Here is a 17,465-nt window from a genome sequence, read left to right as displayed (position 1 = left end):
TGTTAATTAGTCACTAGCACTAGTGAGTTATGCATAAGCATCTTTAGTGAACTATAATAGTACTCTTCTAATTATTTGTTGAATAGTGCGCCTCTCAGACTCAATTATACTATCATTTTCTTTTCTTTTTTTCTTTTTTCTCCCTTCTCTCAATTTGCATTACAGTTGTATCACCAAAAATGCCTTAATTCTGTTCCCTTATATTTGATCTCTTTCCCATTCTTTATTGTTCATAAATATAAATGTGTTACGATTAATTGTTTATCCACATGGATCGATATATATATATATATATATATTCTTTTCCTCCAGCTTGGGCTAACCTTCATTACATTCATTTATCAAGTCTGTCATTCCTGCTTCCTGTCTCTTGTGTCACTTTTCCCCCCTCTATTTCCTATATCTCATCTTTGATCACACGGGTCACGTTTCTCTTCTGTGAGACTGTGACTTTATGCTTCTTTCATGACCCAAGTAGTCACTTTGAGACACTTCTCACACTGTCTTTAGTGGATCTATATATATTATTTTTATTTTGGTCAAATTTTTGGTGGTTCATCACATGACAAATCCAATAAGACCGGCTTCCATTGTCTATTATTCTTCTCAAAATTCATTGGGTTCTGTGAACTTTTGGCTTCCCCAATAAAATTTGACCTTAAGCTTCTTTGCCTCCTCCCTCACCCTATTAATATAAGGCATTCCAAGCAACCTGCTTGGGGACTTTCATCGCTCAAGCACTTGGTTAAGCTTGAGGTAATTGTTGTGAGAGCAGGGAACTTCCTTCAACTCCGACTGCCTCAGGGATAACAAGAGGTCGACATGGGTAAGCTTGGAAGAATGTTGGACACGCTCTGTTTCTCTTCCTGCTCAAACTCTTGCTTCTGTGTAAATTCCATGGAATTTGATGATGAGTTTGAGGGAAAGCCCTTGATTGTGGGTGACGCTGATCAGAAACCAAGACTGAAGGATGTGGTTGCGGGCAAGCAGACTTTGGCTTTTCAATTGAAACCCAAGGTGACCCTTTCTTTTCTTTTCTCTTTCTGCTAGTAAGTTGTTGGTCTCCCACAAATCTCTCTTTCTTGTTTCTACGCAGAAGGATCAAATATTTTAGCTAGTTTGGTATTTTAGACGGGCTGTGTGGATTAACAGGATTTCCTTCTAATGATGCTGCACGCAGATAGTGATATTGAGGGTGTCCATGCACTGCCATGGATGTGCAAGGAAAGTTGAGAAACATGTGTCAAAGTTGGAAGGTGAGTGCATTGCCAGTCTTGGTTTCATATTTTGATGCTCAAAGATATACCTTAACAGCTCCATCAATCATCAAACTGGAATGAAAATGGCTCTAGAAAACTGAAGATTATCAATCTGAGATGATATTGCTCTTAGGCATGCTAGCTTTGAGCTCCATTCTCCTTAAATTTTGACACTGTGTCTGAACCTGGTATTTTTCTTATAACATCAGAAGCCAGACGAAATTGGCAAATTCTACCATCACTTACTGAACCAATTACTGTTCAGCAATAAGATAATTCCAGTTAGGTTGTCCAACTGTCCACCAAAGGAGGGAGATTACTTTAGTTGCCTTTCTGACAAAGGCAGTGTCAAAATGTGAAAAAGTCTACATTAATGTTGTTTTTCCTCAGTAGTTGGTATGAATAACTTTTGTCTCTGTTCGACTCGTGATAAAAAAATACAGTACTAACTGCCTTCCTTCCTCCACCTCTAATCAGGAGTGAGCTCATACAAGGTAGATCTGGAGACCAAAATGGTAGTTGTTATTGGGGACATTCTTCCCTTGGAAGTGTTGGAAAGTGTGTCGAAGGTCAAGAATGCACAACTTTGGGATTCTCCAAGCTGAACTGCTAACGAGGAAAAATTTGGCCACAGGATTTATTTCCCAGCAGAATCCATCCACCATGACAAAAAGCAGAATGAAGAAGCTCTATATTTCCTGTCATTCTGTGCTCTTTTTCCAAAATGTATAATACCCATGCTGCTGGAAAGAAAAAAACAAGAAAGCGATAGTGCATTAAATATCTCTTTTTGGGACTCGAGAAGCGAGATCTACTTCCATGTTTGGCCAAGGTTGATGATATCTTATTCTCCGCTTACATATATACATATATGTATGTGTATGTCCTGTTAAATTTAGGAGGCTCCCTGTCCTGTAAAATACTCCCTAAATCACGCAGTAATACTAATATGTTAAACGAAATTAATAGCTGAAGAAAGTTTGAATGTGTAATTCTGCTTGGTCGTCTGTTGAGCTAGAGTGACTTCAGGAGGAGCAGAACGCAAGCACGGCGGAAGATTCTTTGGTAAATGTGACAGAAAAAAAAAGCCACCGATCAATATTTATGTACTTTCTGAAATCAATTATACATATATTTTTTAAAAAATGTTAAAATTATTAATATCTCCGGTATATTTTCAATATCTAAAATTCTAAACAAGTTCTTTTAAAAAATAAATTACATTAATATTTTTGTTTAAAATATACTCACTCTATTAAAAAATGTAAAGCATTTTCTGAAGGGTTTAATATTAAAAATATAAGATATTTTTAATTTTTTAAAATGTAATCATTACATTTTTTCAATAGGTGCCCTATTGAATAAATCACTTTATAAATATGAAAAAATAAGGTTAGTTTGAAGATAAGTAATTACTTTATTGAGAAATGAAATTCGGTTAAAAATATTTTACATTATCACTTTATAAATATGAAAAAATAAGGTTAGTTTGAAGATAAGTAATTACTTTATTGAGAAATGAAATTCGGTTAAAAATATTTTATATTTTTAAACTAAAAGAGTATATATTAGTTTAAAATAACAATTGTTCAATGAAAATAATGGAAAATTATTTAAAAAAAGATTCTTCTAAGTTTTATTGAAATTATATGAATCTTTTTCTAAAAGAAAATAAGGGTAATGCTCCCCATTAAAAATTACAATACATTTTGTGAGATAAGATGTTAAAAAATATAAGACATTTCATGTTTTCCAAATGTAATTACTATTTAATGAATTTTTTAATTGAGACATTCTACTAAATAAAGGTAAATATAAAAGGGATATGTAATTTTAAAGAAAAATAACTAACACATTAAAAAGGTATCTTCTCTATTTTTATATATAAGAGAAAAAAATTGTATATATTACACAATTTAAAAAAATTAGTTAATCATAATAATTGTGGCTGAAAATAAAAAATTAGACTAAAATACCCTATGTAATCAACATAAGTATGCAATAATTATTTTTCGTTCATGTAAATTATAAGAGGTAATTTAGAAAATACTTTTCTGTTCAAAAACGTAAAGCATTTTTAATCGAATTTCGCTCTTAATAAAATAGTTACCTACTTTTCAACTAACCCCATCTTTTCATATTTATCCCTATTAAACACCCTACAATAAATATAAAATCATTATCAATAATGGTATTTTTGAAAAAAAGATAATGATTACACATTAAAAGACTAAAAATATTTTACATTTTTGAACATCCAACACCTTAAAAAATACCTTATATTTTTAAATAAAAAGAATATATAGTAAATATTTATTAAAATAAGTAATTTTGCTTATATAAAAAATAAATAAAAAGTGATAGTTTTTTTGATAAATAAAAATGGAGGGAGTAATGTAATTAAAAATATTTTATAATATTAAATGAAATGAGTATGCTATTTGTGGCGGGGATGACTAACGCAACTTTTGGAAATAAATGAAAATGATTTCAGGTTATAAAGACTAAACCCTGAATGATTAGAAAAGATGAGATCTATGCATATGTTTGGTGGCGACAGCCAATGACAGGGAGAGCAAAAGATTTGGGAAGATCCAGAATGCATGGCATGGCTTTTCTGGTTGCTTTTAGCAGAATTTGATTGCCATGGATGTGCCCCACGGAGCTCACAAAATAATAAATACTAATAAACATCACAGACTCTGAGGATTGCTAAAGCGCTCAGATTTGAACGAATACTAGCACTCGCCTGAGAGGATACTTAGCTTGAGTCAAAAGCAAAACTTCTGAAATACACAGCCAGTCACAGGGCATCAGAACAAATAAATGGCTTTGTTCACTGTTAAAATTTGCATTTACTGACACGCTATTGGCCTCGTTCCTCTGTTAACGTTCAAAATACACAGAGTCACAGCTTTTGCTTCACGTCTTAATTACGGAAACCATGTAAGAGCTTCTTAAAGGCTCGCTCATTGTTCGTGGCTTCCAGTTTTACTTTTGAGTTTCAGATTTGTGTCCATAAAAGCTGCACATACGTCGTGAGTTATTATAAACCGTTCAACGCTTTATAAAAATAAGTTTTCATTAATTATATTTTAAATATTATTTTTTATATTTTCTCTCTCTTTAATATTATTTCATAAATAAAGTATTAAATAAATAATATTTTTTAAAAAGTATATTTTATTTTAAAAAAATAAAGTGTAAAATATTTTTAATGAATTTTATTTTGTTAATGATTTTGTCTAAAGATATCTTACAAATTCAGCTGGATAAAGTATTAATTTCATGACAAGTCAATTATTGAGATCACAGGCCAATCCATAAAGCATATGGACATGGCGATGGTGGTGGATGAAACTTAAACCAAGGAAAAAATTAATTATATAATTTTAATTCAATTATAATCTAATTTTTAAATTTTGACTCATTATAACTCAGTTTCTAAAGCTTTAATTAAGTTGTAACTCAATTTATAAACTTTAACTCTTATAACTTAATCTTTATATTTTTAATCATTTACATATTAGTCCCTATATTTTAAAAAATAAAATTACAAAAATTAAAATTATGTTAAAATTTATTACTAATATTTTAAATCAACAAACCATTTCAATATTTATAAATATTAAAATTTTAAAATATTATTTTAAATTACTAAACCCTTTTAATCTTTATAAATATTAAAAGTTTAAAATATTTTTAATATTTATCCAAATGATTAATTTTCCTTTAAATCAACTAACTTTTTTTGTTGGTTCAATTTTTTTTAAATACAATGTTGTTCTTTTTTTTTTTAATGTATCTCTAAAAGAGCATGGGGCAAATACCCACATGTAGAGATAAGAATTAGGGTGGGTTCGGCCCTTTAAGGCTAGCCTTTATAGACCTGACTTTTAAGGGCTCAGGTTCTAAAATCTCGTTATTCAAAATTGAACTTAATTTTAAGGTTCGGCCCTTATTTAAAGAGTTTAGGGTCGGGCTCCTAAACCCTCTTTTCAAAAAAAAATTTAACATTTTAATTTAAACAAAATATTTTAAAATTCACCATGAAACAAATCAAAGTCTCACATAAAATTCAATAAAGATTTAAAATTTTAAATTTAAGATAAAAATTAAAATATTTATCAATGTAAATCTAAATCCTCCCCATCATCATCTAAAAATAAAATATTAGATCTCTTATATGTAGATCCACTTATTGAAGATTGAGGTAAAGATTCAATGTCAATTATTTTTGCAACTTATTCTTCGTCACCTACAATAAATATTAACCAAATTGTGTCATTATCAATCAAATATATGTATGTATGTGTGTACATATATATAAGATAATCAGGCTTATCAGGGTTTGAAGGGCCGCCCGAGCCCGAACTCCTTTTCACAGGGCTTATCAAGGCCAAGACCTCAAACTCAATTACTTTAAAAAAATTAATTTTTAAAGCCCAAACTCTTATTTAAACAGGGCCTCTAAGCTCGGCCTTTCAAACTCGACTTTTATTCCTAACTTTACCCTCATGTGCCTCTCTTCGCCAATGAATGAGATCATATGAGAATACGAATTTGTTTTAAAAATCAATATGGGTGGAATTAAAGTTTGATGAAGCACATAAATGAAAAGAAATTGTATGTCAAATCAATTAATTTTAAAATTTTGAACCAAGAATTATGTTTAAACTCGTTTATATACCTTCCCTTGAAACTCTAATAAAAACCTCTCCGTACATTAAAGCATAAAATTTCTTGTGTGAGGCATGCTGAAGATGGAAATAGCATGTATTTTCTGGTCAACAATAGCATGTTCTACTTTTGTTAGGAACATTTTTGGTCCTATCCGGGGCAAATTGAATTAGCTAGAATCTTTCTCATGAAACTGGCAAAAGCTACACGAAGAAAGTGAATTGGGATATCCTTTTTGGGTTCATTTATTGGGATGTACGGGTAGAAAGATGAGGAGGAAATCCTTTGATGTGGATTTTGCTGAGAATCACAACACTGTACTGTCTATCTTTTTTAGAGTGTGTTCAGATGTGGATCTTATCCGATTAGCTCCCTTCGTGAACTATGAGAAACATTTGCCAAGAATCAACACCACTTACAGAAATGGAGTGGTTAGACTTGAGATTCTAGCCATTGTTCAAGGACTTCAAGTTTGCTGGTCACCTAAAGATATACAACGACTATATTCATGCCATCTGATTGATTCAGCATGGGTCTAACAATGAGCACCCCTTTAGAGGCATCATTGAGGATGTTAGATTGCTTTACCACAAAAATTGGAAGCTTTTGATGTACCATTTTGGTAGGCGTTGTAATTATAAGGTTGATTATCTAGTTAGGTTCTCTTATAGTTTAAATATTAGTTTTGTACCTATGAACCCCCCCAACATCTTATGTGGGAGGCAATAGATGATAGTGATTCTATTGAAAGTATTATTTATATGAATTTATTCTTATTAATACACGTTTTTTTAATTTAAAAAACATCAATTTTTCTTATTTGCAAAAAAATTTGAATAAGTTTTATTTAGAGATCATAAAAAACGAGACATACCTTTAAATTTTAAAAAAACTTACAAAGATTATAAATTGTTTACTAACAAAGTTATTGTAAGATTTGAACCAACAATCACATGAGTTATAAGTTAAGTCTTTATTAACTGAACTAATTTTTATTGATTAAAAAAATCAGTTTTACACTTTAACTATTTAATACAATGTTTGTTTTCGCGATCAACGATGATGCAAAAGCCACTTTTTGGGCACAACACTTGTTGAAGGAGTATGGAACACTGTTCCAAACACGCACACATGAACAATCCCACTAACTTGAAGAACTTCTTAACGCTTTTGTAAAGCTGATACTGCATCCCAATTCGGAGCTTTAGTAACATCTCTGTGAACCAGAAAACAGAAATATTGTAGAAAGCTAGCATGTACTATAAACCATAGCATCCATTTTCTGCAGCCACTGGTTAAGAAGCCTGCATTATATAAGTCTCAATAATGCGAGATTTGAGGCAATTAAGTGTAATATATCATATTTGATTTTTGCATCTGATTCACATTATTAGTTAAATTGAATTTCAATATAAAACATAAAATTCATAACAAAATCGTGAATATAAAACTAATCTTTAGTTCCTTTGAAATGCAAGGATCACTCTAGTAAATGTGATAAAATAACTTGACTACAATGGAGATGGGATTTGGGCCTAACTCTTCGGATTTGAGCCCAGGCTCAAAACTCATGATTGACTAAGTCAAATTAGATATTCGTTTCTTCATTTTTTTTTCCAGCTGCGTGTGGAACAAACCTGCTTGTGGCAAAAACCAATGCTCCATCCACTCTCGTCACTTGGCCCAAATGCAATGTCACGTTGTCGATCACGTGACATACCTGACCCCCAGGGGAATTATTGCGTGAGGTTATTGCCATTTTTCAAAGTAGGATATTTATACTCGTGCGTTTGGCCCCCTTTATTACTGTTTCTTTTTTTTTTTAATCAAAATCTTCCCTTTCTTACTTAAATAGCCATTTATGATAAAATTGTAAGGGCTTTTTTTTGGATTTTTGGTAATTAAATTACACGGTGCTTTCTAAAATTTTGTTGAAAATTGCCTGAACATGGTTTTATTACTCATGTAATTGAATGTGAGAAGAATGTAATGAAATCAATCATCAATCCCTATCACTTCACTTCGCTACTATATTATATTATATTTTATATTAATAAAAGTTGTAGGAAATGGGACTAAGTTGTGAATAATGCAACCTTACATAAAAGTCCATGTAAATCCACATATATAATTTGATTTGAATTTATACTTGCTTACAAAATTATTGGCATTTTCATAATATAAATGAGGGGGAGTTTCACTTATAACTTTGGGAGAATTTTAAATAAAGACTAGTGATGTGACTTAATTATTAATGGGTTCAAAAAAATTCTTAAATTTTAATTCAATCTAGAGGATAAAATTAAAAATAATTTTAATTGTAAAAAATAAAAATACCCTCATTTGTTATGCAAAATTACTAGTTAATTTTTTTCACTCTACTTGTTAATTTATCAATATCACTTACAAATTACATCCTTTATCAGATAAGCAGAAACAATGGTTGTTAACTTGCTAATTTTACTTGTTAATTTATTAATAGATTCGACAAAATTCTGTAAGTAATTTACAATTAATGTTAGTAAATTAATAAGTAAAGTTAATAATTTAATAATTGATATTGCTACTTATGATTGAACAACTAATGTCAAGTCTTATATAATTATTGACATGTCAACTCATATAATTTGCAACTCGTATTAGTAAATTAACAAGTGAAATAAAAAAAATTAACAACCAATAATTCTGTATAACAAGTGAAGGGTACTTTAATCTTTTTATAATTAAAATTATTTTTGCTTTTATCCTTCTAAACTGAACTGAAATTTTAAAATTTTGTAAAACTCACTAATAATTAAATTACATTTCTAATCCTTATTTAAAATTCTTCCTATAACTTTTGTTAAAAGAAAATACATGAGTAAATTATACAAACAAGATAAAGATTTAGAAAAAAGTGTAACAAAAATTATGAAAAGTATATACAATTTACTAATTTTCTATCAACACTCGACAATGTCAAAATTTAACATAATCAAGTAGCTATATCAAAAATATATACAATCAAAAATCTAAATATTTTCTTGTTATTAAAATTTGGGAAAATAATACTAAAAATTCTATCAAAATATATAAATAATAATTAAATCCTTCAAAATATCATAATTCCTTCAAAGTCCATGGATATCTTTTTGAAATTAATAATTTTAGGTTAAATAATTAAATTTTTCCTTATTAAAAACAAAAATAATGGGTTTGGCTATAGTTTTTCAATCATGATTTTTGTTTAAACAATAAGAATTTTTATTATATAAATCATAAAAATTGAACAAAAAATTATAACTTCTCAAATAAAATTTTTTTATAATTGATAAACAAATTTTAAAAATAATAAATCTCAATTATAACTTTTATTTAAATAATCATAATTTTAATTATGTGAATCATAAAAATTAAGCAAGAATTATAACTTCTCATATTAAATTTCTTTTACCATTGAAGTATAGGTTGTAAAAATAGTCAATTATAACTTTTATTTAAATAATCATAACTTTTATTTAGTAAATAATAAGAATTAAAAAAATTACAACTTTTTATATAAATTTTTTTATAATCAAAACTTAAGTTTTAAAAATAATCAATTATAATTTTTATTCATTCTGTAAATTATTTATATGTTTCAGACTTTGTGGTGAAATTTTATTATCCCTTTTTTCTTAAAACTTTGGGGAGAAAGCTAATCCGTGCCGTTATTAACTACGAGAATAAACCAATGAAGACTTAAACAAGCAGGAAAGGTCAAGAAAGCGACAGAAGCAAAGACACGTGTCCATCATTTATCACCGGGGAAGAAACAGTCGAACGAAGTTAAAGAGGACCCGCGTCCTGGCCATTGTGACGATGGATACGGATGCGTCCTTTTTCTTTTTCTTTTTCTTTTTCTTTTTTTACTGAAATAAGCACTATTAAATTAAAAAACAAAAACCTGTACGACGAACAAAAACCCCTCCCCCCAAAGGGTTAACTCCTTTCACCATCTATCCTCTGATTGTATTGGGAAGGTTGAGAAAACAGCTTTTAATAACTGAAATGAAACAATCCAACCATTTTTAAATTAAAATTATAATTAAATATAACACCAAGTTCGGGAACGAGGGAGCTTAGAGAGCATCAGCTGATCGTTTGGCAATTGCCTCTCAAATCGCAAAATCACACTGCAATTCCAAACCATGAACCCCAAAATTCCCTTCCTCTGCTTCTTCCTTTTGCTTCTCGTATCTTCTTCTTCCCAAAATCCTAACCCTGAAACCTCGATTTCCTCTCAGTCACCGTCCCCGGCTCACGCCGAGCTTGCAAGCTATGGCTTCCCTGTTGGCCTTTTACCCGCCGCCACAGTATTGCGCTACTCCGTCGACCAGACCTCTGGCGACTTTTCCGTTGAACTCGGTGATATGTGCAAGATTACGCTTCCTCCCGATAACTACGTCGCCACCTACTCCAAGAGGATCACTGGCAAAATTGTCAAGGGCAAGATAGCACAACTGGATGGTATAAGGGTGCGGGCTCTCTTTAAGTGGTGGTCTATCACTGGGATTCGCTCTACTGGCGATGACATAGTGTTTGAAGTTGGCATGGTCACGGCGAAATATGCGGCAAAGAATTTCGGCGAGAGCCCTGCTTGTGAGGGCCAGCGCTCTGCTTCCTGAAAGGTCCTTGCCACTTTTGATTTTTCTGTTCGAACTTTAACTGCATTATGTTAGTTAAATTATCGTGCTTCGTGCTTTTTATTACTTGACAGGTATTGAATAAATTTTTACTTTCCACCCAAAGTAAGTTGATAGCTGGATATTCTGCATGGCTTGAATCTCACTGAGCGACTTGATTCCGAATAATAATCATACTCTTCATTGACTATTCCTTTTGTTTTCTACTACTTAGGTTTTTTTTTTTTCCCCTGATCACGGCTACTTTCTCGCAATCGTGGCTTTCACTTTCCAATTTGCATCGAGGACCTTTTATAAACCTTGCTTGCAATCAAAGCATTCAACTTCTTATGTGATGATAGATCGATGGATGGTCTATTAAGAATATGCATGAGAATATCTTTTTGATTGAATAGAAGAACGAAAGAGTAGTCTAGAATAGGTCAGCTTTCATTTTCATTTTTTAATTGTTCCACTATGTCTTTTGGATAGCAAATTATGATGGCTAATAAATAAATAAAACTTTCCACGTGGTTGTTTTTCTTATAAGTATGAGTTGTGAATTGGGAACAATAGTAAGTTCAAATTAGAAGTAAACGTTGTAGATTAATTGTAAATGCATAGGTTTTGATTTTGTGTATATTTAGGTAACCAGTAGGCTTTAATAATAGTGGTAACATGATTATAATTTGCCAAAAAGATTATAAGGCTAATAATCCATGATTTTAGTTATTATATAAGGTTTGAGTTTTGACTAGTTTTCGATGAATTTTACAATGCTACCAAACTTTATCCTTTTAGGACTTATGATGCATAAAGACGGGAAGATTCAGTTCAGTCATTTCTTAACAATTCCTCCTTGCTGCTATTGGTTAATCCCATATTATTTTCATCCATCCTGTATATACTATTATGGTTTTGAATCGCCAGAATGTGGAACTTATTAGTTGTTATAGACTGCTTTGACTGCTTGACCTTGGGCTTATTTCTCCCTTCTTTTTTTCCTCTTCCTGAATAATGTTTCATTTATCATAACAAGTTGTTTTTCCAGAATTGATAATAGCATGTTGGTTTTCAAGAAACAAGGGAGTTATGTGTTTAATTTTAAAACATCAAATTTGTTTTTCAGTAGATTCTACATGTGAAAATAGAATCTATTAGACAGTACTGTTGTCCAATTTAAAGATTGTTTTGATAGAGGTAGATTAAGTAAATTATTTTTTATAATGGTTCTAATTAATCTTATTTCTTCATAGCTTTCTCATACTGTCATTCAATGAAAACTGAATCATGTCCAAACCCCTGCTTATGGGTAAGGATTCCCGCTTCATTTTACTCTAAGCAGTACTTAGCTTTCAATTGGTGTGCAGGAACCAAGTCTTGCAAGTTGCAGCAATACTCTTTTATTTGCCCCTTGTGTTGCTTGTGTTTATTGTTTCAGCTTGGACTGATAGTCTAATGCTCCCTACTGTCCTATTTGTAGGAGACATTCTAAAAGTAATTTTTGGTCCAAAATGTTGAATACTTTGTAATATTTAAAATTTTAAACCACTTTTTTCAATTTTACCCATTCTTTATTAACAAGAAGGTATTTAATATAGTCATATCATTATTTAAAGCCAATGGTAAAAATGAAAGTATATTTCATTTTTTTTATAATATCAAGGAAAAAAAAATTAACTTTTTTTAAAATACATGAAATAGTTAAAAGTGGCTTACAATAAGGATTAGAGGGAATATGTATCTTGGGGTACTCTTTCCACCATGAGATAAGATATGAGAGCTCGAAATTTCCAACCATTGGATTATATTTGAGATTTTTTACATGGTGCTAAATATTGCATATCATGAATCCTCAGGCTCTCTATGCTCAAGTCTGTCCATGTTGACAATATTTCATACCTCCATGCACCAAGTTAGAATGTAAATTTATTGGTATTAAGAAGTTGAGGAACTTAGTCCCCAGGAGTTATGCCTATGGAGAGATGTGGAAGTGCCAATATTGTATTTTGGTAGTTTTTTTTTTTTTTTTTTTTTTTGATAGGAAGGAACACAAAAAAAGAAACAAAACCAGGACATGCCTAGGAGATTACGGTGGCCTTGACAAGTGCATTAAGTACACATCATTGGGAGGAACATGATGAAAATCAGGTGCCAAGCCCAATGCCTTTTCCGTGAGAGAGTCAGCCAGCTCATTCGTGTCTCTAGAAATATCGCAAGAGAGTGTATTTTGGTAGTATTTAATATACTCTTTTTATCACTTAGCAATATGTGTACTTTTCTACTTTTTTTAAAAAAGCGAGTGCAGGGCAGTCTTTTTTTTTTTTAATAGAATTATTTTTTGTGTTCTCTTTCTCTATAATTCCTTTTCATTCTGTGTGTTGTTTGCATCAATATGAATTGTTAACTGTACAGCTGAGGGGGCCATGTAAAAACAGCTAGGCACATCTGTTGAGTGCATTGGTTGGTTAATTTAGCATTATTCTTTGTTCAGCTAGCTATTAGATGGCCATTTGTAATTTGAGACATGATCATCATTATGGTTAAAAAAAGGCATATTCATAATTTTCAAATAGGAATCGCTGTTGAATGCTCGCCAAGTTTTGTAGTCTAATAAAAAATGATAATAAAAAAGAAATGAGGCTCCATATCCTTACCTTAAGGAAAGAAATCTTGTTGCATTTGGATTGCATCATGAACTGGTGAATTGCCTTTCCTTCTTTCTAGCATCTTTTAAATAATCTTTCTTTCTTTGGGGGCTATAAAATTCGAAGTTAGGTTTAAAGTCGATGCAAGTAGACATGCATCTTTTGGTTAACCTCTGAAGCCAAGGTTTGCCACTGGCTCAAAATACTGGCATAATGATATTTTGTCATGGAGTTTTCAAATGGGTAGTTTGCAGGAACTTGATCAAATCCTTAAGCAGTTCTGCTTATTGTGAATTCGAAGATGTATTCGGTATATTTTATACTAGTTCTCCACGGATCCAGTATAACTTTATGGACAATGAGTCTGTAAGTTTGTGGCTTTGTGCCGCACATTTCTCATGTTGTTTGAGCTCTCAGAAAAACAAGAAAATCAGCACCGCTAGGCATTTGGATCAGCTGATAAATGGGTTGATCCAACTTAATTAAAGTTCTCGAGATTGAGTCTTGTGTATGCAGTAGTGATTAAATTCTTAAGAGGAGACATGCCCCCTGAAGAGGTGACTACAAGTTGCTAACTAAATTAGCATGGGTCAAAAACTTGGGATGCTAGAACTCACTCAAAAAAGAAGAAGAAGAAAGAAAACCAGCTTGGAGTACCATTAGTTGTAGACTTTCTTTGTGAAAAAAGCCTCAATTATGTTCACTAGGCAAAGGTGCAAATCAGTGAACTTTATAGTATTAGCTCTGCTGTGACGCTAAGCATCTGCCAGTGGTTGAAAGTTTATTTCTCTCTTCTTGGAGAGAAAAAGTTGATTGATGAGATGTAAAATATTATTACTCTCGTTACTGTAGGCATCTCTCTCTCTCTCTCTGTCTCTCTCTGCGTTCCAGATTCATGCGTGAAGCAAGATGTTGACTTGTTTTCATATCTTAGTGTTACGGTATTCCCTAATTCATTTTTGGCGATTCTCGCTGTGGTATAAGAGAGATCTCATTTTACGAAATCTCGATCCTTGACATCTTTTTCACCTCTCTGTGCAGGGTACTTTTGTGCTTTCTCCATGGGTTCAGGCGTTAAGCAAAGTGACCGTGTCCAGGACCCACCATGTAAGTGAAAATCAACCTAAAGCATTGTCGTCTATGGTCGACAAAAATAAACATTACGAAGCTTAGTGCATTAATGCACCTGTATTTATACGTCAGGATTCCACTCTGTTGTCACTCTGTTTGCGGTGCTTGGAATATTGTATGCTTGATCTCCTGACATCTGCTATGGAGCATGAACGATGCCTATATCTGTATCGAATGACGTACCTATTTGTAGGGCTGTTTCTTTCTTTCGTGTATTATTATTGAAGTATTTGAATGCTTGCATTAATTATGAAAAATTTGAAAATAAATAGGTACACCCCTATGAGCCCAACAATGCTTGAGTTGTGGAGCCTTTCCTCTAAAAAAATCAAAAGAAAACTCTTATGCAAAATTATAATACATTACCCATTACTCTACCTACTACCATTTAATGGTTCTCAAGGGACATGTCGATTGTTTGCTCAGCTTGAGGCCTGATGCTGCTTTGAATTGGATCTATGTACATGTTTAATTTGAAGGTTTTATTTGTGGTGAGTAGGTCAAGTTGGACAAACTTGACCTAACAAAAATTAAAAAAGGACTAGTGGAAAGTTTATAAAGTGATGATGTTCTGAATTGGATCTATATACGTGTTTTAATTTGAAGATTTTGTTTGTGGTGAGATTTCACCTTGTGAGATAAGGTTTATTATTGTTGTTTAATTTGTGATGAGTAGGTCAAGTTGGCCAAACTTGACCTAACAAAAATAAAAAATGGACTTGTGGAAAGTTTATAAAGCTAGGTAGAGTTACATGTTATTCCTATAGAAATATATAGTTTATATTCAAGATTTTAGAAATTGACTGTCAATACCTGTTATCAATCTCATTAATTAAATATCAATATTTATTATTACTATTTTTATTTATAATGAATATAATATATAGTTACTCACACTCTTCATACTAGTAACTTATTATTTACTTTCGGTGCATATGAAATCTAATTGTCAACAAAAATAAAATACTCCATTCATAATGTAAAGCATTTTATGGAAGTTGTTTGGTTTAAAATATAAGATATTGTATAATTCTTATAATTTTTTCAACTATATTCTTATTTTGTTTATTAATTCTTTTTAAAAAGTAGTTTACTATAATTTCAATTGTCATTATTAAAGTACTTACATAGAATATTTAATGAGGGTATGATTAAAAAAAACTGCACAATTAATATTAGAGAAAAAAATAAATGTGTGAGATAAAAAAATTGATGTTCTATAATTAGGATCAAAATAAACCCTCCAACTAGATGCTCCTAACTAAAATTTGTGTATTCTTTTAATTTTATTTATAAGTCCTTTTTATTATGTGTTACCATAACAAAAAAAAAACTCATTAACATTGTTTAGAGATTTAATAATTTTTTAATTTTATTCTTATTAAATTTACATATTTTAATAATATATTTTTTGTCTTTAACATTTAATGGAAGATAATGTGAAAATTTAATGAAACAATTAATTAATATGATTAAAAAAAAATCTTTCTTTACCTTATAAATAGCACTAAAGAAAGTAGGATAGAGGTTTGTTCTTATACTTTCCTGATACACATACTCCTTCCTTCTTTATATATAAGGTGTTTATAATTAAATCTCGCGTGCCAATAAAAGTTTGTTTTTTAATTAAAATAATATTAAATCACAATAATTTTTTAATTTTGTCCCTAATAATGTCAATCAATGTCATGATGGTAGTGGGTAAAATACATGATTAACATTTCTATTGTTATTTCAAAAACAAGAACAAAATTATTTAATTACTTAAAAATATTAAAACATCTATTATATTTAAAAATAAAATAAACATTTAAAAAATATCCGGCATGTAAGGATAGAGTATGGAACAGAGATTGAATTACTGAGATTGGCAATGATGGCCTTGGGATGAAGTCCTCAGTCTCATGATTGGCCCAGATGATAGGTCCTCTTTGTCCTGATGACTTCAAGAAATTTTTTCCCTTGGGAATAAGATGGTTAAGGCGCCTGGTTTTCTGTATCTCTAAGAAAATTACGTACAAGCCTTGCTCTGTATGATTAATTATTCTTAAATTAATTGATAATTGAATTTAGAAGAATAACAGCATGTTTTTATTGTCATTCTCTTAAGTTCAATTGTGTGTTATCATTATCAATTTAATTGTCAATGAACTTAAAAGTAATCAATTATATTAAGTGAAATCTCAAAAAAAAAATTTTAACCGGCAAATAAATTTCATTCGTGCGAGAGAAGACAGACAAAAAACAGAGTTCAAATACGAAAACCAAAGAAACAAACAACAGAACAAAACAGAAACTTGATACTCTAGATTAAATTACATTAGCCAAGTCACTTTTTGAGGAAGGGTTTCAAATGTCTGAAAAGCTTGAAATGATTATAAATAAATATGTGTTGGAATGGAAACAGCTGACTCATTTGCTTGGTTGTCCGGGCTTGCATAGACAAGAAGTGCAAGTGGGGCTGGGTGAAACCTAAGATTAGTTGGATAAAACTTAATTTTGATGGAGCTATTAATTTGATTGAATCAAATGCTAGTTGTGGTGGGTTACTTAGGGAAAATGATGGAAATTAGATATGTGGTTATGCCAAGCGTGCGGGGTTTTGTTCTGTGGTTATGGTAGAGTTGTGGGGCGTGTTGTGCAAGTTGAGGGTGGCCAAAGATAGGAATGTGCAGAGGTTAATTATTGAAGGGAACTCCTTGATTGTTTTTAATATACTTAAGGAGGATATGGTTGATGGTTTAGTTAAAAATAATATGATGAAGACAATTAAAGATCTAATTTGTACAGATTGGTAAATACAGATACAGCATACTTACAAGAAAGGAAATACTTGTGTTGATTGGTTAGTTAGTGTTAGTCTTTTGCAAGATTTTAATTTGAAGGAATTTGTGTTTTTTCCTTCTAGTTTAGTTGATTCTTTATATAAAAAAGGTGTCACTATCCCACATGAAATTTTAGTGTAATTTTGCTGGGGCTTTTGCCCTCTTTGTTTTAAAAAAATAAAATAAAATTACATTAGCCAATGCTTTTAAAAAAATGCCAAGGTGTATTTTTGTAATTTTAACAGAATTCAAAGAATTCAAAGATGATTTGTATTAATT

General features: G+C 31.0%; 2 protein-coding genes across 3 annotated transcripts; both read left to right on the top strand.

Annotated features, from left to right (window-relative positions):
• The first annotated feature begins 352 nt into the window (after window positions 1–352).
• LOC129295240 (protein SODIUM POTASSIUM ROOT DEFECTIVE 2) lies at window positions 353–2,121 on the top strand. The gene is made up of 3 exons (XM_054933739.1): window positions 353–1,017; window positions 1,181–1,256; window positions 1,737–2,121. Exons 1-3 carry the CDS (start codon window positions 823–825, stop codon window positions 1,862–1,864), a joined length of 399 nt encoding a protein of 132 aa, XP_054789714.1. The 5' UTR covers window positions 353–822; the 3' UTR covers window positions 1,865–2,121.
• Window positions 2,122–9,931: 7,810 nt separating this feature from the next.
• On the top strand, window positions 9,932–14,630 carry LOC129303048 (uncharacterized). 2 transcript variants are annotated; one of them, XR_008591398.1, is made up of 3 exons: window positions 9,932–10,588; window positions 14,272–14,337; window positions 14,434–14,630. XR_008591398.1 is itself a non-coding variant. In XM_054942052.1 (2 exons), exon 1 carries the CDS (start codon window positions 10,109–10,111, stop codon window positions 10,583–10,585), a length of 477 nt encoding a protein of 158 aa, XP_054798027.1. In that variant the 5' UTR covers window positions 9,935–10,108; the 3' UTR covers window positions 10,586–10,588; window positions 14,272–14,630. The 2 variants fall into 2 exon arrangements, 1 of the variants encoding a protein (XP_054798027.1); XM_054942052.1 differs by having other exon boundaries at window positions 9,935–10,588; window positions 14,272–14,630.
• Window positions 14,631–17,465: the final 2,835 nt, after the last annotated feature.

This window comes from Prosopis cineraria, unplaced genomic scaffold (genome assembly GCF_029017545.1).
Source record: "Prosopis cineraria cultivar Desert tree isolate PC_DT_omini unplaced genomic scaffold, ASM2901754v1 PC1, whole genome shotgun sequence".
Classification (NCBI taxonomy): domain Eukaryota; kingdom Viridiplantae; phylum Streptophyta; class Magnoliopsida; order Fabales; family Fabaceae; genus Prosopis; species Prosopis cineraria.
This window is presented reverse-complemented; position numbering and strand designations above follow the sequence as displayed.

Coding starts and splice junctions, on each gene's coding strand:
- LOC129295240 (XM_054933739.1), top strand. CDS start 823: ATGGGTAAGCTTGGAAGAATGTTGGACACGCTCTGTTTCTCTTCCTGC. Junction 1,018..1,180: donor CTTTTCAATTGAAACCCAAG/GTGACCCTTTCT, acceptor TGCTGCACGCAG/ATAGTGATATTGAGGGTGTC. Junction 1,257..1,736: donor ACATGTGTCAAAGTTGGAAG/GTGAGTGCATTG, acceptor ACCTCTAATCAG/GAGTGAGCTCATACAAGGTA.
- LOC129303048 (XM_054942052.1), top strand. CDS start 10,109: ATGAACCCCAAAATTCCCTTCCTCTGCTTCTTCCTTTTGCTTCTCGTA.